Source organism: Phyllosticta capitalensis (genome assembly GCF_038381095.1).
Source record: "Phyllosticta capitalensis strain CBS 128856 chromosome Unknown BKA78scaffold_4, whole genome shotgun sequence".
Classification (NCBI taxonomy): domain Eukaryota; kingdom Fungi; phylum Ascomycota; class Dothideomycetes; order Botryosphaeriales; family Phyllostictaceae; genus Phyllosticta; species Phyllosticta capitalensis.
Genome location: NW_027117442.1, coordinates 887292 through 911884, shown reverse-complemented (window position 1 = coordinate 911884; position 24593 = coordinate 887292). Strand labels below are relative to the sequence as shown.

The 24593-nt window shown below is 54.6% G+C and overlaps 10 protein-coding genes across 10 annotated transcripts; 5 read left to right on the top strand and 5 right to left on the bottom strand.

The window, feature by feature from the left end:
* Positions 1-361: 361 nt before the first annotated feature.
* On the bottom strand, positions 362-862 carry BKA78DRAFT_351797 (uncharacterized protein; the record flags this gene model as incomplete). The annotated part of the gene is made up of 2 exons (XM_066891240.1): positions 362-619; positions 743-862. 2 exons carry the CDS (start codon positions 860-862, stop codon positions 362-364), a joined length of 378 nt encoding a protein of 125 aa, XP_066745244.1.
* A 199-nt stretch (positions 863-1061) lies between these two features.
* BKA78DRAFT_311149 (tRNA guanosine-2'-O-methyltransferase TRM11) lies at positions 1062-3357 on the bottom strand. Its single transcript, XM_066888184.1, has 4 exons — positions 3016-3357; positions 1981-2813; positions 1581-1914; positions 1062-1521 (listed from the first exon to the last, which is right to left on the bottom strand). Exons 1-4 carry the CDS (start codon positions 3130-3132, stop codon positions 1417-1419), a joined length of 1389 nt encoding a protein of 462 aa, XP_066745243.1. The 5' UTR covers positions 3133-3357; the 3' UTR covers positions 1062-1416.
* A 649-nt stretch (positions 3358-4006) lies between these two features.
* On the bottom strand, positions 4007-5796 carry BKA78DRAFT_250226 (DHS-like NAD/FAD-binding domain-containing protein; the record flags this gene model as incomplete). The annotated part of the gene is made up of 2 exons (XM_066884548.1): positions 4007-5391; positions 5451-5796. 2 exons carry the CDS (start codon positions 5794-5796, stop codon positions 4007-4009), a joined length of 1731 nt encoding a protein of 576 aa, XP_066745242.1.
* A 1016-nt stretch (positions 5797-6812) lies between these two features.
* BKA78DRAFT_294506 (mediator complex, subunit Med16) lies at positions 6813-9939 on the top strand (the record flags this gene model as incomplete). Its single annotated transcript, XM_066886361.1, has 11 exons — positions 6813-6943; positions 6993-7344; positions 7392-7532; positions 7554-7647; positions 7700-8157; positions 8198-8423; positions 8470-8589; positions 8639-8749; positions 8796-9077; positions 9125-9256; positions 9317-9939. The coding sequence occupies 11 exons, from the start codon at positions 6813-6815 to the stop codon at positions 9937-9939; spliced, it is 2670 nt and encodes an 889-aa protein (XP_066745241.1).
* Positions 9940-10284: 345 nt separating this feature from the next.
* Positions 10285-11724, top strand: BKA78DRAFT_294505 (phosphatidylinositol phospholipase C; the record flags this gene model as incomplete). The annotated part of the gene is made up of 2 exons (XM_066886360.1): positions 10285-10456; positions 10508-11724. The coding sequence occupies 2 exons, from the start codon at positions 10285-10287 to the stop codon at positions 11722-11724; spliced, it is 1389 nt and encodes a 462-aa protein (XP_066745240.1).
* Positions 11725-12689: 965 nt separating this feature from the next.
* On the top strand, positions 12690-14914 carry BKA78DRAFT_311139 (putative MFS multidrug transporter). Its single transcript, XM_066888183.1, has 4 exons — positions 12690-12973; positions 13072-13264; positions 13319-14136; positions 14191-14914. Exons 1-4 carry the CDS (start codon positions 12936-12938, stop codon positions 14804-14806), a joined length of 1665 nt encoding a protein of 554 aa, XP_066745239.1. The 5' UTR covers positions 12690-12935; the 3' UTR covers positions 14807-14914.
* A 396-nt stretch (positions 14915-15310) lies between these two features.
* Positions 15311-16417, bottom strand: BKA78DRAFT_294503 (uncharacterized protein; the record flags this gene model as incomplete). Its single annotated transcript, XM_066886359.1, has 2 exons — positions 15311-16032; positions 16096-16417. The coding sequence occupies 2 exons, from the start codon at positions 16415-16417 to the stop codon at positions 15311-15313; spliced, it is 1044 nt and encodes a 347-aa protein (XP_066745238.1).
* Positions 16418-17513: 1096 nt separating this feature from the next.
* Positions 17514-21456, bottom strand: BKA78DRAFT_351791 (uncharacterized protein; the record flags this gene model as incomplete). The annotated part of the gene is made up of 2 exons (XM_066891239.1): positions 17514-17719; positions 17802-21456. The coding sequence occupies 2 exons, from the start codon at positions 21454-21456 to the stop codon at positions 17514-17516; spliced, it is 3861 nt and encodes a 1286-aa protein (XP_066745237.1).
* A 563-nt stretch (positions 21457-22019) lies between these two features.
* Positions 22020-22548, top strand: BKA78DRAFT_249251 (60S ribosomal protein uL24; the record flags this gene model as incomplete). Its single annotated transcript, XM_066884458.1, has 2 exons — positions 22020-22157; positions 22273-22548. 2 exons carry the CDS (start codon positions 22020-22022, stop codon positions 22546-22548), a joined length of 414 nt encoding a protein of 137 aa, XP_066745236.1.
* Positions 22549-23734: 1186 nt separating this feature from the next.
* BKA78DRAFT_249162 (oxidoreductase domain-containing protein) lies at positions 23735-24579 on the top strand (the record flags this gene model as incomplete). The annotated part of the gene is made up of 3 exons (XM_066884447.1): positions 23735-23989; positions 24043-24438; positions 24490-24579. 3 exons carry the CDS (start codon positions 23735-23737, stop codon positions 24577-24579), a joined length of 741 nt encoding a protein of 246 aa, XP_066745235.1.
* Positions 24580-24593: the final 14 nt, after the last annotated feature.

Below are 24593 nucleotides of genomic sequence, written 5' to 3'. Positions count from 1 at the left end.
CGGGCATTCGGGAATGGTCTGGTTGGTTAGGAGCATGGGGACAGGTTTTTGAATTGGACTCGCTTTGCTGCGTCGCGTACTTTCTTTCTGCCAATTTTTTTTTTTTTCTTCCTGAACTATCCTCTCGCTTTTCATAACAGTGTCTGTTTTTCTGCTACTCCCAAAAGTCCGAAAAGCTCAGCCTGCCCGCATGCTTCTTTCCAGTCACGGCCACCACCACCGATTCGTCGGTCCCTTGCTCATGATTGTCAAATTGCAAAGCTACTACCCATCTCAGGGCTGTAAAATAGAATACACATGCTTCTCCACAGACACACAACTCCTCCTAGCGCACTCTCGAGTCGACATGAAGACTCCCTCCCTACGCCTCCTTGACCTTGCCCTCCTTGGCCTGCGCCTGCGCCCCCTTGTCCTGGAGTCCTCCACAGCCCACGATGCCACCGACCGCCTCCTCCGCCTTGGCCGCCAAACCGCCCGCACTCCCGCTTCCTCCTTGTGTAGTCGTCGTGGTCGTGGTGCTGCCGTTGTCGGCGGCCCGCATGTCCTCGACCGCCTGGTGTTTGGTCGACTCGCCCGACTGTTGGAGCGAGGCATTCGAGGTTAGGGAGCCGATGGTGGACTAGAGGAGAGGGTTGGGGGTTAGTGCGGGGAGATGATGAGTTGGGGGGATTGGGTGGATGGGATGAGGCAAAGAGAAGATGGGGTACGGGATGGGATAGGATGGGACAGGGCAGAAGCTTACTTCGGCGGCGCCGACGGCGTATGAGGCATGCGATGTAATGAGTGAGGGGGCAGTGTTGTTGTTGTTGTCGTCAGGGTTGGCAGAGGTTTGGTTGTTGTTGTTGTTGCTTGTGGAAGACATTGTTGTGGACGATGTGAGATGAGCAAGTTGATGAAGCAGTGGGTTTGTTTCCTGATGGTAGATGAGCTCAAGCGTTGCTGGGACAATGACAGAGGGTTCAGATGTACAGAAAGGCCTGCTGGATCCGATTGTTTTTGAACTGTTTGAATTCGTTGTAGCTGGCCGTTTGATCAAATTCGAGGAGCGCGATTCATGCAGACAAGGGGGTTCTTTGCGGACATATACGTGAGCTACCTACGTACCACCGACACCCGTGCCTGAGCAAGCGATGACATAGTCGATTCCCTCCCATCCACCCCGCTCCTTCCCTCACTAGTAGACGGAAGTACAAGCCTCAACGGGAACGAGGGAACAACCTGACGTCACCGTACGACGTTCCGGGGCCACACGGCTGATCGACAACGACCCCGGCCGCTCGGTAACTTTCTGGCTCAGATAGCCGGTGCCGGCAGCTGCTGCGAGTCACACTTCCTCGAACAAACTCCAGGGCAGATCGCGGACAAGCCGGATGAGGCAAAAGGTTATCTGGGAAAAGACTTCTTGCGATTTTTTTCTTATTCCTGTTGCTGTGGCTGGTGCTGCTGGGCATCTGTCGACGCGACATTGCGGGCTGCTTCTTCTGCTGCCAGCTCTTCGGGCGTCTTGAAGCCTTGGAAGTACTGCGGGCATGTTGTTAGCCGTTGCTCTCCAGTGCGAGAGAAATGCAGATCAAACTCACCTTCCTCCTAAACGCATTGAGCTCATCTGCGCCCGCGCCGGCTCCCCCATCGACCCTCTTCTCCCAACGCGCCTCGGGGTCAATATCTGCGTCCGACAGACGCGCATAGGTCAACAGCCGCCGCGACCACTTGTTGAAGGGCTGCACGCACACGCTGACGAGCCGCAGCGCCGGGTGCGCCGGGATGGGCAGGTCGATGTCCTCGTCGTTGGCCGTCGGCATCCACATGGACAGCCGGCCGCCGTCGACGAGCATGAGCACCGCAAACTCGAGGATGTCGTCGAGCATGGCGTCGAAGCTGTAGGCGCGCTTGGGTGGGATGTAGCCTTCTTTGCTGGTGTGGGAGGCATGTGGGTCAGCAGGATGGTGCGGGTGGTGGATGGATGATAGGGAGACATACAGATGTGCCAACTGCCCGTCAATCATGATGGCTTCCTTCGCTTTGCCTTTCTGGCTTCCCAGCACTTTGAGGCCTTCTCTTACTCCGTACGGCGGATCGCACACGATGCCATCGAGCCACCTCGACCCCATCCTCAGCGGCGTGTTGGTCAAGTCTGAGATGAAGTTATCCAACAACCTGCCTGTCGTCCCATACTGCACAAAGTTGGACCTGACGTTACGGTCCTTGGTCTTTCCCCTGACGCTGCGTCCGTCAATATCGGAGCCCATGGTCGTGGCGCCAAAATGCGAAGCCGCAACGGTAAAGCTGCCCGTGCCAACAAACGGATCGTAGAACAGACGGCCAGGTGCCGCCAGCGCCATGTTGGCCGTGACGAGCGCGAGCTCCGCGTCCATGCTCGTCGTGCTAATATACCGGCGCTTCTTGAGATCGTACGTCGTAATGGCCTTGCGGTCGCCATCGCCGAGCCAGCGTCCAAGAAAGAGCCGCTTGGGCGCCGCGCCATTGAGCTCCCAGTCCTCAAAGATGCACAGGTGCAGATCGGGGTTCTTGAGGTCGATAGGCCCCTTGAGGTCCATGTAGCGGAAGCCGTTGATCAGCTCGCGTTGCGCTGATGTGCTGCGCTTTCCTTGGAAGGCGTCTACGCTGAACCGGAATGATGTCTGCTTGTAGGTGTCCCATTTGGATGATGTGCGCGCCTTGACGTCGGCATGGAGCTCCTCATAGATGCTTCCCTGACCCCAAATCTCGTAGATTGCAAGGCTGAGGATGCTCCGCCGGATGAGAGCGCGTGCTTCGTCTGAGGACGCAAGTTTGATGACGCAGAATGGGGTCTGCAAGCAATATGAGTCTTGCGGACGAGCCAGAAATTTTGCTCGTTGTGTGTGTCTTCGGATCGACCGCAGTATTTTGCCTCAGAGAGATGATTGGGAGAAGAGAGATGATTGGAAATATGACCCGTGAAATGACAGATGAGACAATAACTTGGAAGTGCAAAAAAAGATGACAAATTTGATATGAGAAATGGACGCTTACATTTTCTTCATACGACACAACCTCTAGCGGTGGAAGACCAGCAGCAGTCGCAAGCGCTTCGAGCTCCGCCTTGCGGAAGCTCTCATGCATCTGCGCTAGGCGCACGAGGTACTCCATTATTGAGTTTGCTTTTCCAGCTTCGGCCTCACCCGCGGAGGTGTTGGAAAATCCCAACGAAACAGCCTTCCAATGACGTGTTGACTTGGCTTGCAAGGGAAGTAGAGCAAGAGCAATCGGTGTGGGCAGATTTGGGTGTGTTGTTGGTGACTGGATCGGCCGTTGCTACTTTGCCTCCAAAAGATGGTTTGTGACGGGTTGATTGGGCGAGGCTTGGGTCGGCGCGCAAGAAGCGAATGAAAATCTTCTCCACACCATCACAGTCGGCGATGTTGGCAGCATCACGAAGGCAAAACAACCCAACACGCCTTGGCGGCGCAATGGATTTCATCGAGCACCATGCAATTGCACAGATGTTGCAAATTTCGAGACGCATTGAATTGAATACGACTCTTCTATCTCTTCGAAAGCAAATAATGCCTGCTCATTACCACGGCAGGCAATGCCACCGATTGTTCCGTTTTCGTTCCCAGACGACATTCCCATCAAACCTCGAACCTCATCGCCTCAAATCCGGGGTATCATGCCGTTGACCACTGAGACGCAGCTCTTCATGGTTAAGAAAACGAACGCAGAGTAATGTCCCCCTCTTGGAGACACTTGCCGAGCAGCCCCTACGCGAAAAGCCCCTAAGCAAACCAAACCAAGACGAGCTTTTGAGCTCGTCGTCGTATTCCGCCAAACTCCGATGAAATGCACTGGGATTTTTTCATTTCGCATGCCCGTCGAGTGCGAGTGTACCTCAGACGTGAAGCAAACCAAAGGCATTCCCCATAATCATAAAATGCGCCGATTAAGACCGATTTCTTCTTCGCAATCCCCTCCAAATACGAGAGGGGAGTCTTACGATGCGCCTCCAAGATACGCGTCGGAGTCAATCCATAATTTTTCGCAGATCGGGAGGAACATAGCCTTTGGGGGAGATCGTCAAACCAAACTTGGGAGACGACTTTGGAGTGACTGCCGACTCGTTTATAACAGGATCGGTGTAAGGAGGAGCAGTGTTGTTCTTGGCCGACTGTGGTGATACTGGTCCCATGGGGAGGTGTTCGTCTGCGTCTTTTTGTTTCTCCTGGATCTTCGCAGGCGGCTGAGCAACCGCCTTTGATGTCTTGAAAGAGAGTTTGAGCGTGACTCCGCTCTTGCCCTGTTTCTTGTCCACCGCCGAAGCTTTGTTCTTTGCTCCCGACTTTTTCTTTGGTTGCGCCTTCGCAGTTCCAGAAGTCTGAGTTTTCGTGCCGCCTCTTGGCTTCTTAATCGCAGTGTCGGATGCCTCGGTCTTGATAGTTCTTTGGACCAATTTCTTGTTCGTTGGCTTTGGACTTGCTGAAGGTGTCGGAATGCCCTTGGTCGCGTCGACACGATTCTTGCGTGGAGAGGGTGGAATCTGAACTGTCGGACTAGGCCTCATAGATACCTTGCGGTACTCCTCCTCGGTGACTTCTTTGCCTTCGGGCTGGTTCCATCTACGCATAGCGGCGTGTTGTGCAACCGCATCGCAGGGGCCGCGCACAACGAGATCCCACAAGTTGCTCAAGTCGGCTCCCTTGGGTTCAGGCTCATTGTTGATCCATATCGATACGCCGTCCTTGCGGTCTCTAACTGTGTTGATCATTTCACGGGCAATTCGTCTCACGCCCGGAACCTTCAAGGTTGTCCCAACCACAATGACGGCGTCTGGCCGAGCACGCAAGTCGGCCGTGGTGACAGTACCAATGGCATCCTCATCGGGGCCGTTTTCATTGTATAGGACCATGCGCGGACGCAGCCGACCAACACCATGGCTCCTCTTTCCAGCATGTACGGTGCGTACCTCGTCGAGTTTGAGGCAGGTTGGACACGGGGGTGGGTTTGGGCCGTCGAAAAGAGCCGGGTCGAAGTCGTTTACTTCTTTGCACTTGACGCAAAACATTTTGTCGAGGCCGCCGTGGAGGAGGACCGTTTTCGGCCAAGGGCCCTTTTGGGGTAGCGGCGTCTTGGTCGCCAGCGGCTCCAGTGCGGTTTCCAGACCATCGACGTTTTGGGAATAAAGCCGCAGCAACCTACCCTCGTCGGCCAGCGTCGCAATCAGGTGGTGAAAGGCTGTGGAATCGGCAGACTTGGACTGCTCCGAGAGCGACCGAACCATTTGGTGAAATGTTGCTGTCGTCGCAGGATCGCGGTAAACGGACGCGTCGAAGAGGTCTTTGCCGGAAGTTTTGAGGTTGTGCTGTTGGCGCAGGCTGTTGAATAGGCCGGTAGATGATCGAAAGTCGGGGACTGGCGAGGTTAACGACATTCCTGCGCGCTTCGCAAAGTGAGGTGAGGTTGAAACTTACTGCCGGCGGCAACCGATATCCCTGCGCCCACGATCATGACGATTTTGCGCTTCTTGTGCAGGACCTTGAGAAGCAAATCGAGCGACTCGCGCTGGCTCTCGTCAAAGTCACTGCTGAGGTCCAAATGACGCGTAAAGCGCGGCTTTGGTTCAGCAACTCTCCTCTTCTTCCGGGGTGGGCCATCGTCGTTGGGCTGACGCGCGCGTTGTTCCATGTTGTCAGGGAGCGGTGAGCCTTTGGTCGAAGGATCTTGCGAGGGAGGTGGAGAAGGATAGAGTTCGGAGGGTGGAGTGGGTGATCGAGAGAGGAACGAGCATTGTGAGCTGTCGTCGTCGGAAGAAGACATGGTGAACGAGTGGCAGTCTTGCGACGGCGGTGGGCGGAGGGGAATGCGGCAGGCACGAAACGGGCGGGGGTCCTTCTACAACATGGACGACGACAACAGATGGCAGGCCGCGGCAGGTTGAAGAGGGCGGAAGATGGAATCGCCGAGGACGGCGGAGACGGCGGCGGAGCGACGGCGGCGAAGAAAGGGATGGAGCTGCGGGGGATGAGGACAGAGCGCAGTGGATGGTGGTTGGGGATGGGAACGGAGACAATAGAGGTTCTGGGGTGAGGTTCAGGTTGGAGGTGGCTCGCTTGGCGTGGGTACGTAGCGTGAGGGTAGCGCAGGTGAGGCCGCGGCTCGCGGCTTGGGACGTGAGGTGAGAGCCCACAGTTGTTTACACTCTTTTCAGGAGTCTGTGCGTGTCGTCGACACGCCGCTGTCAACGACACAATTGCTACAATTATAACAAGAGGACAATCTCTTGTAAACTACATTTCCTGTTGTCGCGTCCGTCCCTTCACTTGAGCTGCAGACGGCCTGGCGCAGAGGGAGGGCGGACAAGTGCAGCCAGACAGCCATTGAGCGGTACTCGGCCTCAAGTTCGCAGACCCACTGCGTGCGACTGCCCGGGCAACGTGCCCTTCGTCAACGCACACCAGGGCAAAAAAAAAAAAAAAAGAAGAGGTCGAGGGAGAAGCTGCAGACGACCTCACCTAGGGCTGCTGTGTCTGGATAATACCCAAACACGGCTAGCGCGCTCGAGTCGGCCCTCAAGACTCCGGCGGTCCCCCATCATCAACCGTTCGTTACGCACCCGGTCTCCATCGCTGATCGTTCCCTGTCAGAACCACTCCTCTTCCCACTTGTCGATACTACTTTGTTGCTCGCTTGGCTATCTCACTTTGCTTACTGTACAATCAATCCCTTTAGCTACACTGCCTGTTGACCCCCGGCCGTCTCATGCTCGAGCGGCTGCTGCAACTGCAGCTACCATTACCTTCCAATAGTCGTCCTGCCACAATATACCCTTGATGATGGACGACGACCAGTACATGGAAGATCTCTTCAATGATTCAGCCGAGCAAATTCCAATCCCCGTTGGCGCTCCTCCCGTGAAAAGGCTGGCCCAGCGCCTGGACGAGTTGATAGAAAACGGCTGTTGTCAGTAAGGTTGCATTGACCCTAATGTGGTTGTATTCGACTAATGATATCAGAAAAATTGCATGGTCAAAAAGCGGTTGCGTGGCAAACATCACTCGCCATGGCCGTGGCGTAAACCTTCGCGCATTTCAACGAGACAGCTCCACGGGTAAATGGGTATTTGGAGATGAATCTCCTCTTGAAATCCCATCGCCTCATGATGACTATCCACTTGTTCATCTCTCTTGGGGTCACCTGGGAGTCGACCTTACTGTTATTGATGCGGCCGGCAGAGTCCTGATCTTTACTGCAACTCAAGCAGTAGACAGACTAAAGCTTGCCAGGGACAATGTCACCGACCAAGAAAACGAACACAGTGCAGTCGTCGGCCTGCACTGGCTGCCTGTTAGCCCTCAACAAGCCAAAGTACGTGGACCACATTCGCCTCGGCGCCGTCTTCTAATACCAACCAGTATCACGTAATTTGGTCAGGTGAACGATCAGAGGAAAAATGGCGATACAACATGACAAGCCATGAATGGAAAGAGCCTCACAACTCTCTACATCCGCGGCTGTCTTTGGCCGCCTTCCTGTGCTTTACTCGTGGCGGCACAGTGCGACTCTTTTTTCAACAGCCTGACCAGCAATGGGCCGACACTTCTGCGGACGTAGAGCCGGCAACATCGACGAGAGACGTATTCACACATGCCTCATTTGCATCAGACTCTGGTAAGAGCCATGTAGTCCCATGTCCGCCTTGACATACTCATTGCATGCCTAGAAAACTCCATCTTGCTTGCTGCGCACACTGTCGCGGGTGCAATTCATGTCTATCGCGTAAAGATCACCTGGAATGCCCAGCCTGGAAAGCCTGGAACACCAATCCTAGACGTCTTGCCACTGAAGACTGAACTCAACTGTGCAGTTCAAGTAACGGACTTGGGCGGCGGGGACGCTGCGCTTGGAGCAAGCGCCAAAATTACATACCCCGCAAAGCTCACACATCTGGAATTCATTCCCAGCGGTCCAGAAACTGGCCTTTTTGAGCCATCACATCCCACAATTCTTGCCATCTTTGCACACACTCCTCCTCCCATAACATCCATTATGGACCAAACTCAATCTCAGCAACCCCCGTTTAGCATTCTGTCGAGATGGGAGCTGCATGAGAACAGACATAATCTTGTTTCCGGATTCGAGTCTATCAAGAAGAGATCACACAATTCCGCGGAGCGTCGGGTATGTATCCTTCCCTTTCAGACTACATTTCGCTAACCAGAGCTTGCAGGAAGTGACTCTTAAAAGATTACCAGACATGATGATGGCCACGGCGACCATTGGTCTGTTCTGTCTCAATTTTTACACCAGATTTGCCTTTTGTCAAAGTGACGGAACGGTGGAATTCCGCGACAGATACTCGATGGAAGTGCTGTCAGCAGACATGAATTCAAACACAGTCACCTCTCTTGTCCAAGCTGGATTCTCTTTTACAGCACCCGAACCAGGTAAGCCACCGAATTTGGTGGTCTGCATCGGACTAACAGACGGAAGGTTTACACATGGCTTTGTCCCCGAGTGCCTGTATTCTGGCCACGGTGCAGCCTGACGGCCAGATAACGTCCAAAAACATGGAGTTTACATCCGGTTCATTGAATGATGGAAACGACGATCGTATGTCCCTTCATCCCTTCTGATCAATCGTTAGCCTGACACGACACAGCCAAGACGACTGCAGCGATCGCAGCATTAGTGCTCCAGTACAGCTCTGCTTCTTTACAGTACATGAGTGTAGATGATCTTTTTGCTGTGATGCCGCAGGACACGGATCCTCGTAGGTTGCCGCGTGCTCGAAAGTACTAGCTGCTGATCCATGACAGGATTGAAATATCTTTTCCTCAGCGGGACCTACCATTGTCTGAATTCCCCCGTGGAATTCATCAGAGACGATACTTCAGAAAACGCATGGAAGGAGCTCTTCCGCCACAACATCTTACGGTCTTGCCTCAGCACTCAAAGTCTGATCGGATTGCGAAGTGATGGCTCGAGGTCGCTGAGCGGAAAGCTTGCTTGGACAATCCTCAGTCTTCGCTTCACGTCCATCGTTATGAGCATGCCTGTGTATCATGCGCGCTCCACCCGACCTGAAAACTTTACCCACGGTAAGCAGCATTTTGAAACGGCTGAGCGGGGCTGACTTCGATTCCAGATACTGCTGCATCAATCAGCGGTTTAGTAAAGTGGAACACGGACCTGGTCGTCTACATCATAGAGCAGATGATAGAGCTCTCAAACTCATGCCGAGGTCACGAGAATGACAGAGGCTTTGTCCAGCGAAAACGTGTGTAGTCGTCTCGACTCCTTTCTCGTGTCATTGGTGTAGCTGACCATGTCTTTGTAGTCAACGAATTGTGCTCGCCGGCTCTGCTTCTGCTTCTGTGCAGTTTTCCACGCTTCATCCTCCGACTGATGCGCCCAGTCTTCACTGGACTCTTGAGCGTTTGCCATTCGCAGCTTAGGAACGCGCCTTCTGTCGCAGCTCGTACCGAGTTCCACGGCCTCTTTACGACCATCTTTTTGTCGCCGGTGCCTGCTCCTCAAATGATTGCCATGGTTGATGAGGTAGAGAAGGCCGTGCGAGGTGCTTACGAAAAAGCTCAGTTCAACGACGAGCGACGCAAAGCCACAGAACGGGAAATGTTGATAAGCGCCGAGATTCCTGACGTCCTGATGCCCGTGGTAACAAAGGTAATCCTCATTACGGACAAGATAATGGGGACGGTTGACGCGTCGAAAATCTTGTATCACGACCTGCGATCGCTCGGCCTAGGGGAAGACAAAAGAACAAAGGCTTGGAACGAGAGGAACACGGTGGACGTGCTAAGGAAGGTGGTGCTGAGTGAGAAGGATGTCAAACGCAGATGCGTCCGGTGCGGGAGTTTGAGCAAGGACATGGATTGGAGGGGCGTACACAACAAGTGTAGCTGCGGCGGACCGTGGGCTATGGGCGGATCAAAGTCCTAATCATTTGGACTCGACACATGGCATAACCACACAAGTGGTTATTGCTACATATTTACTGTAATTAGCGTTGCTTGCGGGCCAACGACCACAGTAAGCGCTGATTGGACAAGACCTCATCCCGCTTCCCAAACGCGCTTGGCCTAACCGCCCGGGCTTTCTGTTTGGTCGAGCTACCTACGCGTGGTCAGTTCTCTTGCGCATGCCTCCTCCGCGTCGTAGGGGATATTTGCTTTCTGTTGGTATTCAATCCGTCTCTTCGCTTTCGCATCTCTTGATGGTACCTGCCATACTGTCCCTGTCTCGGACGTCAAGGTTTAGCCGTAGCTCCGATAGCGACCGATAAACATGGCTCTGGCTGCGCCCCTCGTCATTCGCAACCTGACTTCAACGCCTCTCGAATTGAAAGTCATTGAGCGCTTCGACCGCGCGAATCCGCTCAAGAAAAGTGTCGAAAAGGTAACGACGCTTGGCAAAGGCCATGCGAAACCCGACGAGAACCACAATTTCGAGTCGCAAGGTGCGTCGCATTGCGATTGAGGACCGAATTGTAGACTGACCCACTTGGAAGATGTTAGCATTCGGATTGCACCATTCGCGATACACAAGACTGAAGTAGCGTGCCCGGATCATGCGAAAGAGACGTTGCGCTTGACGTTCGAATACGACGGCCAACGATATCGCATAGACACCCCACAGAAGAGCGAATCGCAAGCCTTCGTGCCACTCGCAACCGACCCCAAGCGCCAGTACGTGGGGATATTTCTGCAGCAGCATGGACACCTCGCCATATACTCTTCGGCCAAGCTGAACTGCTGGATGAAGGAGCTAAAGGACTCGACACCTCTGTCTGGAATTTCGATCCCCGGTACACACAACTCTCCCACCTACCATCGCGCCCTCCCCTCGGTGCGATGCCAGGCCGTGTCTCCGAGGGACCAGCTTGACAACGGTGTGCGCTTTTTCGACATTCGGGTGCAGCCCAAGTATCCAAACGACCCCAAGAAGGACACGCTGATCCTCGTCCACGGTGTCTTTCCCATATCACTCACAGGAACCAAGAACTTTCGCTCTCTCGTTCGCGACATAGAGGCTTTCCTAGAGAAGAACCCATCGGAAACCGTTATTGTATCCCTCAAGCGCGAGGGGACTGGCCCAACAACCGACGCGCAGCTTTCGACCATCGTCCACGACCACTACGCGAACCCAGATAAGAACAAGAATTGGTATACGGAGCCGCGCGTGCCGGCTCTCAGTGAGGTGCGCGGCAAGATTGTCCTCGTGCGTCGCTTTGGGCTCGACGAGCGGATCAGGGGCCAGCATGAAGGCGGATGGGGTCTTGACGCTGAGAACTGGGCGGACAACACAGCGGATGACACGCACGGCTGTGTTCGCGTCCAGGATTTCTACGAGGTCCTCGAGCCGACTCTGATTGACAAAAAGTCCAAGTACGCCCTTGAGCATCTGGCGCGTGCCGCCGAATGCGTCGTCCCCATCCCTGGCGTCACCACCGATGAGGCCAACCCCGTCCCTCCTGGACCACTGTTTTTGAACTTTTTGAGCGCCTCCAATTTCTTCAAGATTGCCTGCTGGCCCGAGAAGGTTGCAGCAAAGCTGAACCCGGCTGTGGTCGAGTATCTGTGCACCAAGCACTACGTAGAGACGCAAAGCGGAGATGGGTCAACTGGAGTCGTGGTCTGTGATTGGGTCGGTGGCAGTCAAGGTTGGGACTTGGTCAAGTGCATTGTGGGCATGAATGCATTGCTTGAAAGAGAGCGCGCTGCATAATGGCGAAGGGGACGAGGAGGTTTGTGACTGGCAAGTGTACAATCGCCCTTCGTGGGCTGGCCCCGTTTTGCTGTTCTTATTACTGTCTTTGTAATTTCTGCAAGATCGCTCAGTTGCTGGGCATAATGATACTGCTAATTGATTGATCAATACTTTTCCAGCCTCAAAGTGCGACAAGACATTCAAACAAAAGAGTCAACTCAGCCTCGATCCTTGGACAAAAAACAGACCAAGCCACGAAAGACAACTTAGAGGGGAGGAGTTGGGGAGTCGAATCGAGTCGGAGAAGGCAAATAGCCGGTCCACTCTAACCCGGATCAGCGGTCGGGACGTAGACAGGGCGGAAGCCTTCCGTTCGCGTCTCGCACGTTTAAAGGGTGTGCTGCCCACGACAACTCCACGACAACAAACCGGAAGACTTCGTACCATCGTCGCCAAAGGCCTGGTTTCCATCAGTCATTGATTGCAGTCCCGGATCTAAGCGCGCTGCACGTCTCCTCGCCCCTTGGTGCCTTTGGTTCTTTGTTACCAGTCAGAGTTGTCGAGCGTCTGCCAGGCCTTCCGTGGCTGATCAGAGTTTACCAAGAGCAAGCGACCAAAGTCAATCAGGAGGCAAGCACAACAACTGACTGGGCCTTGCATTATTCTCTGAGGAAGAAGTTCACAACGAGCTGCTGGAAAAGACGCTGGCATTGCCTGCCTAGAGGATCGTGCTGCCGTCATTGCAGAGCTCAGAATCCGAGTCCGACGGATTCAAGAGCACCCAAAATATGCTCTGCCCTTCCATTTCCCTATGTATTTGTCACTGCACATGGTGTCACTACCGGAACGAGTGTTTGCCGGCAGCGATGATGTAAAGGACCGCCAAGCCGGCTTCTGATTGGTTCGCTGTCACTTGCCTCGCCCGATTGCCTACGGCTCACTACGCCCTGGCATTGACCATGAGCTTTTACTAAGCCGTTCCCGCTTCGAGGGCGTCATTCAACAGCTTGTCGTGATTATTGACACACGGCGACTTTTTGGCCTTATTTAAACGATTTTAGCCATCTCACTTGTCTCCGGCGCTGCTTGCAATTTTTCTGATGTCATGGCTTTAGAAAATCTACGAATATCATAACAGCATTTCCTTTTGGACAACAGGGTCGATACTGACACTTCCCTGTACCCTGCTGTCCTGTGTTCCAGCGACATCGTCAGACCCGCGACCAGCTATGGCAGACACACGGAAAAGCACAGAAGAGATGGCGAGGTTTGTTTTTTCCTTTCATCCCAATTCACTGGGTCAATTAATAAAGCCCAAGTCACAAAGTCATGAGCAAAGACCGAGACTGACGCAACTTTTCACAGGGCCGGGGAGCAGCATACAGATTCAGCGCACCTGCCTCAAAGCCCAGCGTCTGAGGGCACGTCTCTGGAATCCATCGAAGAATCTGAAGAAGCCCGTCTGGATCGGTTGGGCCGTCAGAGGCCTGAAGTCTTCCGGTCAAAATGGGAAGAGATTGGATTCATCTATTCAGTGACAATGTCACAATTGTTGACAGTAAGTCCAGTCCGTTGCATTTCTACAGAACGTTCATATCTAACGCAGAGGCAGGAATATTTCGTCTCCGGCTTCAGTGTCATCCTGCCGACCGTCTCGCGTGAACTCGACATCCCCGACTCATCGAGCACGTGGCCAATGAATGCGTTCTCGCTCGTCGTCGCCTGCTTTCTCCTGATCTTTGGCCGCTTTGGCGACATTTACGGCGGCTTCCCCATCTATGTTGGCGGTATAGTCTGGTTCACCGTCTGGTCGCTCATTTGTGGTTGGAGCCAAAATGAGTTGATGATGGACTTCTGTCGGGCTCTCCAGGGGCTTGGTCCAGCGGCATACCTCCCAACGGGACTCATGCTCTTGGGCAGCTTCTACCGGCCCGGACCGCGAAAGAACATCGTATTCAGCTTATACGGCGCCATGGCTCCATTGGGCTTCTTCACTGGCATCTTTTTCGCGGGCATAACGGCGCAATTTACCACGTGGCGCTGGTACTTCTTTATCGGCACGATACTCTCGCTAAGCACCGTCATCGTGTCCTACTTTTGCATCCCGTCTGACCGCCAGACGCGCAAGGACATGGGCGTCAAGATGGACTGGTGGGGTGCGGTGCTTTCGACGGTTGGATTGATCCTCGTGGTCTTCGCCATCACGGATAGTGCAAGCGCGCCCAAGGGCTGGGCCACGCCGTATATCCCCGCGCTCCTGGCTGTCGGTATCGGCTTTCTCGCGGCCACCGTGTACGTCGAGGGCTGGGTTGCTGAGCAGCCGCTGCTGCCGTTCGACATGTTCAAGACCAAGTACATGAGCCCGCTGTGTATCGCGCTGCTCTTCCTCTACGGCAGCCTTGGTATCTTTCTTCTTTACGCAACATACTAGTAAGCCTTCTCCTCTCCATCTTCTTGTAGCAGTCACTGACAACTCCCCAACAGCATGGAAAACACAATGGGCGCCACACCGCTGCAAGTGGTGGCCTGGTTCGCGCCCATGGCCGTGGGCGGCATGATCATCTCGACAGTCGGCGGCATGGTGCTGCACCAGCTGCCCGGCACGCTGCTCGTCCTCATCTCGGGCGTCGCCTTCATCATCAGCCCGCTGCTCTTCGCGCTGGCGCCCCACGGCGCAAACTACTGGGCCTGGGTCTTCCCGAGCATGATCTGCGCCACCATTGGCATCGACGTTGTCTTCAACGTTGCAAACATCTTCATCACGACGGCCATGCCCCTGAAGCGCCAGGGCCTCGCCGGCGCCCTCATCAACTCCCTCGTCCAGCTTGGCATCGCCATCTTTCTCGGTTTTGCCGATGTTGTGGGCGCCAATACGGCTGAGAGGGGCCGCAGGGGTAGCTACAAGGTCGTCTTTTGGTTCGAGGTGGCGTGCGCGGCCGCTGGCCTGGTCATTTTGGCCCTCTTTGTCAAGATTCGCCCGGCGAAAAGCGAGTTGACGGCTGATGAAAGGGCGGCTCTGGCTGCTGAGGAGCTTGAAGCCGAAGAGAGGAGCAGAAGAGACGCGACCCAGAATCAGGAGAGACAGGCGATAGTTGCCTGATATGCTCCTGGTGCCATTTCTTGATGTTTGTATGATTTGCGGACGATTTGTAGATTCGAGGCGTTTGTAGAGGCTCTCACGACTCGCAAAAGATGATTCAAAATTCCTGTCAAATAGACGTGTATTATTTCTCTGATCCCGTGGGAACGAGAAACCCTGCCTGTGTCGGTCGCCGTGATATCTACCCGCGCTAAATAGGGGCTGGTCGAATTCCTGCTGCTCTACAGCGAATCGACCTCCAAACCGTGAATGGGATAGTTTACCTGCAACCTGTATGTGGAGGACAGGTCCCCGCAGAAATGCTCAGCAATAAAGACGAAAAAAATAGCCAACGCCCCAAAGGACAAACCCCAAAAAAGGCCATGTATCGCTTTGGCCGGATTTTTTTCGCTCGCGCTCCTAGCAACAACACCAAGTATCCTCTCCACGCCAAAGCATCTCTCGTTCCACCCCGCGAATTGAAGCAAGGTAGGTGTCTTTTTGAATGGCAACTCAAGCCGCCGCTTATGCTGTCCCACCACCGTACTCGGCGATGCGCTCCTGCTCCTTTTCTTCCCGCAGCGCGTCCGTCTCTTTCCGCAACGCCTCCAGATTCCAGTTGTCGTCCTCGTCCTCGCTCTCGTCCTCGTCTTCCCAGCCGCCCTGCTCGAACAGTGCACGACCGGTGGCTTCCTTCATCCTCTTGGCCTCCTCCTCGGCGGCCTTCTTGTCCAGACGCTCCTTCTTCCACTTGGCGAACGACTCGGGCGTGACGGGCGTGCCGGGGCCGGTCAGCTTGTGGCGCTCCGACTCCAAAAAGTCCTCGAGCGTGAGCGTGTTGAGCGGGCTCTTGTCCATGGCGGCCTTTTCGGCGGCGCGCTGCTCCTTGGTCTTGAGCACGAAGCCCGGCGGCAGCATGTGCTTGTACATGCACTTGTCGCCGCCGTTGGGGCACACCCAGAACCAGCCGTACTTTTGGTCCTCGATGGCGGCGATGAAGTATTTGCACACCTTGTCCGTCGACGTCTTGGGGTTGCCGTGTTTGGACAGGACCACGTCGCGCAGCTTCGACTCGTCCCAGTTGGCCATGTCGTCCTTCTTCTTGTCTTCCTCCTCGTTCTCCCGCGTGTCCGAGTAGACGCTCTTCTTCTCGGCCTTGCGCTCCACTGAGAGGTCGTGCGAGAATTTGCATTTCTTGCCTGGGTAGCGCGATTTTGCGTTAGCACCGTGAATCCAACGTGGCGTCACTAATTCCAGCGCAATTCTCGTCCAGCGCAGCCAGGCTGAGCTCGCAATCTCGAGTCACCTACCTTTGTCGCAATGCCCCTTCTTGAAGAACTGGCAGACGATTGTCTTGGGGTCGACGCCAAAGGGCACCTTTTGCACCTGCACAGGCTTGAAGAGCTCCATTGCCTCCTTCTGTGCTTGCTCCGCCGCCTTCTTTTCCTTCTCGCGCTGCTCCTTCATCGCCTGCTTGCGCTTCTCTTCGGCCGACAGGTTGCTCGATGACGAAGCCTTCAGCTGCGCAATCTGCTTTTGGGCGGCTCCTCCCTTCTTGTTCTTCATGCCGAAGGACTTGTCCACCGCGACCTTCTTCTCCTTGGGCTTGTTGTCCTGCTTTTTGGGCGGCATGGTGGCGGTGTTGGGTCTGTGTTTCTTCGAGGGAAGGTTAGGGGTACAGCGAGACCCTGAGTCGAGACAAGACGGGGTTGCGACTTGGGGAGTGTTTTTTTCGGTGGTGGTGGTGGAGGCTTTCCGCAATTCGCGTGCGACTTGTCAGAGACGGGAAGATTCACTGACAATGACGAAGTTTGGTGGGGTTGCTCGTCGACAGGTCGGAACGGGTTATTCCGCTGGGAAACGTGTTTGCCTCAGGCTTCGAGTCTGCTGCCCCATGCGCCGACTGACGACGCGGACACGGTACCTACATACGTGTGCCGCCAGCTGCTTCGAAAGTCGTCAACGCCCGATCTCACCATTGGACCCGCACTTCTTGTCCGCTCTTTACATTTACTCAGACTTCGGTGCGAAAAATGTCTTATGATCTTATTGCGACACATGCTGATTCAATTCCAGACCACACTCTCCGTAGCCGCAACGTCCATACCATCCGCCAAACATCATGATCTCCGACACGGGACTCTACACGCTCGCCATTTTCCTCGGCAGCGCTGCCATGCTGATGATCGTCCTGTATCACTTCCTCGAAATCAACGCCAAAGATGCCGAGCCTCTCTCGAAGGAACGCAAGGCAGACGCCCTGCCTGCAGGAAAGGGAAGGAGCTAGATGAAGCTCAGAAGTCGAGTCGCGGAGGACACCTGGCTACAACAAACCACACATTTGGCCACTCCAAAGTCGGCAATCACAGGAAGCAATTCCAGGGACCTTGTCATGGTCTGATTACAATTGTGTCGTAACTGCGGCGGTGGATGCGCAGCAGCGTCGCAAAAAGCGCTGAGGATACCAAGCCAACTTGAATCGGGCGGCGTTTGCGGAGTCAACTGGTCAGGGAAATCAAGTATGGCTTCACAACCGAAGCCTGGTTTTGAATTACCAAATTATTCACAATACCCTTTTTAATGCCCTCTCCTTGTGGTAGTGCCGCAGTCGCAATGGGAGGACCTGATCAATTTGACCTGATTGTAACCACCATTCCTGCGGCCATGCTCGTGCCGAGCCCAAGGCTCATCATCTGTCTTCCTGTCTTCCTTCCTCCATGTCCCACCACTACGGCGAAAATCCGACCACGTACCCGTTTTCTGAGGGACGCTGAGATGTGTCGCGAGATCCCCTCGACATGTCTTCGGCCTTCCTCTTGATGCCGTTCCTAGGAGGTCCCTCAGAAGGGCTCCGTTTGCGTGGTAAAATCTTGGGAGTGACCTGCCGACCTGTTTCGTCGCACAGATAGGCTTCACTGCCCGAGTCTTGCGACTCTAACAGCTCACGTCGATTAGCATGCCTGGAGAGGACTTGTACTGATGTTCGAAACCGTGCAACACAAACTCAAGAACTAACCCGAAAGGCCTGCAGCGGGGCCATCGCCAAACTCCCACGACTTGGGTCCAAGATGCGCGAACTCCATATGATCTTGGAAGTCTTCGACCACAGAGAATCCGTTCGGCTTTCCAGTGCGAGGATCAACACTGCGCTCGTTCTCTTTGCAGTCGGCCCAAAAGCACGGGAATTTGTTGTGCGTGTTCTTGGCCTGGTGAAACTTGTATACGTGCTTGCGCAGTGCATCCATGTTGTGAAGTTCCGACTTGCATCCGTCCCACCGGCACTGGTAAACATTGTAGTTTCGGTGCGAGGCAAGGCTGGAGGATCGCGAAGTAGCACGGGCGGTAGATTTGAGCTGCGTAGCGTATTCTTGTGGGGAGAGTCCGGCCAGCTTGGCTTGCGCCTCTTTGCTGTGAATTGCCTTCCGCCATCCAACAGGACGGCCCTTCTTCTTGGGCACCGGGGTTCCGTCGGGGTTGAGCTCCGACTGCCGAAAAGCTGAGTAGCCGCTAAGCGCTCCAGCCGATTTGGAACCTGAAGCCATGGTGGGCGAGTGGAGTTTTGAGGTTGCTCGTGGTGTTGTACGCGGATGGTTCCTGTGTTGGACGCGGTCGCGTTGAGGAGTGCCATCTGCGGCCCGTGAGGTGGCCCATGCGTTGGCGCCTGGATCTTCCGTGCTCCGGATTGGGATGTCGCGCGGCTTTGTTGTGGAAGACTTGGGAGGTCTTCCGGGACCGCGTTTTGCAGAAGCCGGAAGGGAAGGCTCTGATGTTGCATTACTCAGAATGGCGGGTCGCAGAGGATGAAATTTTTTCTGCGTGTCCAGCCGCGGTTCCGGAGTAGAGTTGCTTGGGACCATGGGCGCCGTAGGACGAGCCTTTGGCTGCGCAGGCTCATCCTCATCCTCAGCATCATCGTCATCGTCGATCTCTATAAAATCTCCCTTAAACGCATCGACTGGCGGTTTTCCAGGATCTATCAGATCCCAACGGAGTGTGCTCAAATCCGAAATGTTGTCGACGTTCCTGAACGATTCTTTGAGGATTTCGAGATGTCCGTTCAAAGGCCGCATTTCTGGATGCTTGCCAGTCGCAAGGAGCACATCGCGCGCAATCGTTTTGACGTCGTAGGTGGAGCGACGTAGAGCATTTTTCTTCTCAATGGGTCGCACCACGTCCATGTTCCTCATCCTATCATCAGCTGCATGGACAAGCGGAGGAGCCATGTGCGCATTGTGCGATGGAGGCGGCATGGATTGGTTCGGATTTGGATTGGTGACTGACGGTGGTAATGCCCAGGCGGTTGTCGTGTCGTGTTGTGGAGCAGCATCTGGCCTCTTTGCAGGAGGCAGGTCCTCGTCATCATCCTCGTCGTCGCTCATGGCTGTCAGGTCGATCATCTCACTAAAGTCACGCTTTCGAGCTGCTTCTGCTTTTGTGGCAGGCTTCTGGCTGGTCTCTCTGCTTCCAGTGCTCTGGCGACTTCCGGATACGTGCCGTGTGTGTGGCATTCGACCTACCGCAATTTGCGGGGGTGGTGTTGCCAAAGCCGGCTGAGCGTTTGGAGTTTTGGCGGGGGCAAAATATGGACTGTTCGTTTGCGCGACCTCTGGCGGAGGGTAACTTGATCGCTGGTCTTGTAAGTGACCTTGCAGCGCCTGCAGACGGTTCGATGCGGAATTAGGATGAGTATCCGAAATTCCCTGGGCACCAATGTGACTTTGCGCCGTATCCACTGTCGCTGGAAGTGCAGCAGTACTCGCTTGAGCAGCTTTGGGCTGTTGCGCTCGGTTGATGTCAGGGACGGCAATTAAGAGAGCGCGGGCAAAGGTTGCGCGCTCAAACTTTAGTCCTTGAGTCTCGAGCCACTGGCACAACTCAATGTACGTGGGCTTTCGATTTAAGAGATCGTAAATCTGTTCTGAAGTTATTTGCTTGTTTGCGTTTCCTGGAGCAGCATTGAGGAAATCTGATGCGGCTCTAGAGATTTGGTCCATCTTGTCTACTGGCCACACAGTACCACTACCCGATGAAGGCGTTGCTTGAGGCTGTGGTTGCTTCCGCAAATTGCTGGTAGAAGGTTCTGGCGGCCGCTGCGTAGGCGTTACCTGTTGAATGGGATGAGTTGGTTGAGGGGCCTGCTGAATGTGGTGGACTGGTTGAGGGGCCTGTTGTGTGGCAGTTGCAGGCGTTGGCCGCCTCTGTTCGACAATTTGGGTTTGCTGAGCAGGCGATTTATGCGGCTGTGGTGATTGTGCTGGTCCGCTTTGGGCCGTCCTTTGGGCCGGCGATGTATTGGACCTGACGCGTTCTTCCTCCCATATTCTTGCCATCATTGCAGGATTTTTGGCGTTCAGGGCGCGCATTTGCTCCATCAACAGCCTCATTTGGGATTCATCTCCCTCCCCCGCAGTGGATGGACCCCCAATGCCCGCGCTGGATGGCGCATGAGCGGTGGAGGGTGCGGGAGCGCCGCCAGCTTTCGACATCTTCGTCTTAGTGTTTGCCCTCTTTTTGTTCTTGTTCACAGCTTGCGCAGTTTTAGCAGCTTGCTGCTGGGCTAGAGAGGCTTGTCGTCTCTCCTCTTCTTGTCTTTGCTCTTCCTGCTGCCTCCGCTCTTCGGCCTGGCGGCGTTCTTCGGCCTGCCGCTGTTCTTCGGCCCGACGACGCTCCTCAGCCTGTCGCTGTTCCTCAATTTGGCGCTGCTCCTCAGCTTTTCGTTCTTCTTCCCTGCGCAACTCTTCTTGTTTCCTGGCCTCAGCTTCCTGCTCCATTCTTTTCTTTTCAGCCCGCGCTCGTTCTTGGAGGACTTTGGCTGCTCTCTCGGCTTCGAGTCTACGTTGAATATCCGGATAAGGGTCGTAGATCTGAATGGGATCAACCGTCTCCGCCCCGTTCGCCTGGGCTTGCTGACCGCTGCTCCAATTGTATGGTGCTGAAGCGCTCGTTGCCCGTGTCACCTGCGATATGGTGGGCAGTTGCCGGCTTGAATGATCAGCTGTGGTGGTCGGCGCAACAGCATGAATTTGCTGGTGAGGCGCCGCGTAGGTAGCAGAGGGCAGATGGGCCGTTGACTGGGCCTGTGCCACCGGCTTTTGTGTCGGATTTGGTGTCGTATAGTTTGAAGGATGCGGCAATCCACTTGCACCGCGCGAGTTTCTGGCCTCCAACGCAGGTGAGCGCTGTTGAGTCCTGCCCGCCAGAGAATTCACACTTTTCGGCCTGGCTTGCTGAGTGCCAAACCCAGCGGCGAATGACGCGTTTGAACTATTTGGGTAGGCCCTCGAGTTCTGTACAGAATGAACAGCTGACGGAGATCTTTGGTGCGTGGTCACCGGGGACGGTGCTGCAGAGCGCTGGTTGGTGTTATGGAGACCCGAAGCGTAGGCAAGTTGTTGTAGGTCAGTTGATGCATTATTACGGACTGCGCCTGTTGATGTGGTTCCCGTTCCGTATCCCGACGCACTGTAGGAGTAGTCGGATGGGTAGTTGTAATTGGTTGCGGGCGCGTACGTCGGCGCAGTGTAGGATGAGTAGGATTCGGATACCGGCGGGGCCTGGGCAGAGTATTGACCGCCAGTGCTTGCCGTTGATGAGCGTTGCTGATAGGTGCCGTACTGTTGCGGCGGTGGTTGTTGGCTATGCGCGCCAAAGTACGTCTGATTATGGGCCATTTACCGGGAAGGAGGATGATGGTAAGGGTAGAAGACTCGGTGATGACTTCACGACCGCGCCTGTCTTCTGATGGGTTGAAGCACACAAACAGCGGCGGTCATAGTGTACCAAAACTCAAGAAAGATGGATCATAGAGCGCGGGTTGGTCCCAAAACGCGTCGCAGCGCGTAAGTTTTCGGGACGAGGAGGCGATAGTAGGCTGCGAAGTTGGGTGGAAGTCGTAGGCGTCCGGGTGCTCACTGGACTCGACGTGTTTGGGATGGAGTTGTCGCACGGATCCTGGGTCGAGTGGGTCGAAGGTCGTCGGGTAGGTTTCCAATGACGGGAGTGTTGCGCCGCGAAGGGAGGTGCGAAAAGACGTTTGCTTGGCACGGACCGGAAGAACATTAACCCTCCACCCACCGGCCGCGTCGCCAATCTCCATTTGCGCACACCAAAAATCGCTGAGGCGACGAGACGACGACCCGGTACCCGCCCTACAACAACACCACCCATCACCTCCGCGATGACCAAGATCAACCAGAGTACGCTGCTCTCAACCACTGCGACGCACCCCACGGCCATGAAGCTAACAATTCCCGCCGCAGGCATCGCCTCTTCGAGGAGGAAGTCGCGCAAGGCGCACTTCGGTGCCCCCTCCAGCGTCCGCCGCACCATCATGAGCGCTCCCCTGAGCAAGGAGCTCCGCGAGAAGTACAACGTATGCGTCCGATCCATTTCGAGTTCTTGATCTGTGCTGGATCTTGGAAAACACGCATCAAAGCAGATCCGGAGGTACCACGGCAAACGAGACAATTGCTGATGCTGGCGAGCAGGTCCGCTCCATTCCCATCCGCAAGGACGACGAGGTCACCGTTGTTCGGGGAACCCACAAGGGCCGTGAGGGCAAGATCACCTCTGTCTACCGTCTCAAATACGTCATCCACGTCGAGCGCCTCACCCGCGACAAGTCCAACGGCCAGGCTGTCCCCGTCGGCCTCTCTCCCTCCAACGTCGTCATCACCAAGCTCAAGCTCGACAAGGACCGCGAGAGGATCCTGGAGAGGAAGGGCAAGGGCCGTGAGGCCGTCAAGTCGGCCCAGAAGGCATAAATGCACTCGGGAAGGTGACGGGATGATGATTTTCTCATGGCTTGGTTAGCCGGACAAAAGGACTCGGTCTGGCTTTTATGGTGTCAATCGGACGAATGCATACCAATTCGGCGTCTCCAAATAAAATCGAGTCGTGCGGCCCTGAGTGTGGGTGGTGTGAGGTTTACGGACATCAAGAATCAATCAAAAGAAGTCCAAGTTGTGGCGCCATCTGGATCCAATCACCCGGCTTTGGTGAGATTGACGTGCTGATACAGGATGTAACTTGTGTAGACACAGGGAAGCGGAATCTACTTGCGGCCTCCTACAACTCCGGAAATTTCTCGACATCGGTGCGCGCACCGCTAGGATATCTACTCGGCAGGCTCCATCTGTGACTGCAAGCAGTTATACGACTAGCGAATATCGAAACAAAGTCTTCAAGGCTTGTTCTCGCCTGCAGACTGTCTACGAGGTTTCGACCAATGAAATGGATAGTTTGATGGTGGGAGACATTTAGTTTTCATACCGTAGTAATTTCAATGAGCATCAAAGCATTCCATCGAGAGCTTCTCCCAGATTTGAAAATCCGTAACCACAAAAGGCCTTGGTGTTCCCAAGAGGATTTTGCCGCAGAGCGATGCTGCAGCGGTTTCAGAGGTGGCTCTCCAAACGTCGTCTCGTCGCGAGACCAAGTACTACGCTTCAATTGCGACGTCAGACACGAAGAAGGTTCATCTTGCGCGCCCTTGATAATGAGAACAAATGTCCTGAGAATACCCTGGTTCCAATCGGAAAAGCATCTGAGCATCCAGGGTCCGTTTGGCAGACACCAGCAATATGCCTCGCAAACCCTCAAATTGATCCACCTCACATGGAGGACGCACGGGCAATTCTGACACTCCACCTTACCCCATGCGACTATTCTCTTGTGGTAGTAGTCGATCTTATCGATAGGTTGGTAGAGCCAAGGTGCCGCGTTCGTTAGTGTACATGACGCAATTGGACGTTTACAAATCAACGACCGGCTCGGGACTGTACAACGCGCGGGGGCGGCTCCATACCAACGGATTATTCGTCAGCTCGAACTCCCTTGTGCATCGCAACATCGACCTTGACGCGAGTATATAATCAAGAATCTAGGAAGTCCAAAGGATCATCAACACAAGTCTGGGACTTGCACCAAGAAACTATCACCATCACCATCATGTCTTCAGCTCTCATCGCAGTTGTGGCAGGCGTCGGCCCTGGTACAGGCGCTGCTGTCGCCCGCAAGTTCTCCTCTCTGTACCCAGTCGTCTGCTTGGCTCGCAATCCAGACAACTATAACGACTTGGTCAAGGAGATCAATGGCAATGGCGGCAAGGCGATTGGCATCTCGACCGACATTTCCGATTCGAGCAGCGTCAAGGCTGCTTTCTCCAAGATTGGAGACGAGTTTGGAAAGGATTATTCACTTGCAGTACGTATTGAAGGAGTGTTTCGTGGTCAATACTTCAACTAACCTATGTATAGGCGGCCATCTTCAATGCTTCCGGTGGCTTCGTTCGCAAGCCCTTCCTCGAGCTCACTGAGGATGAATTCCAAACCCCTCTGAATGTCTCGGCACGTGGTGCCTTCCTCTTCTCGCAAGCTACGCTGCCTCTCCTTCTCAATGCTACTTCCAAGTCCAAGCACCCTCCCTCTCTCATCTTCACCGGTGCAACGGCGTCTGTCAAGGGTTCTGCCCTCATGGCTTCTTTTGCGACTGGCAAATGGGCAGTCAGGAGCCTGAGCCAGAGTTTGGCGAGAGAGTTTGGTCCCAAGGGTGTCCATGTTAGTCATGCCATCATTGACGGTGTCATCGATATTCCAAGGACCAAGGAGTGGCTGAAGGACGCGGGCCCGGACGCAAAGATCAGCGCCGAGGGAGTAAGTATTCACCTCCCAAACAATGTTTGCGTTGATGCTGAGCCTTTTCAGATTGCGGATGCGTATTGGCACCTGCACACTCAGCCGAGGACTGCTTTCACATGGGAGGTTGATATTAGACCGGCTGTGGAGAAGTGGTAAAGTGGTTATAGGGT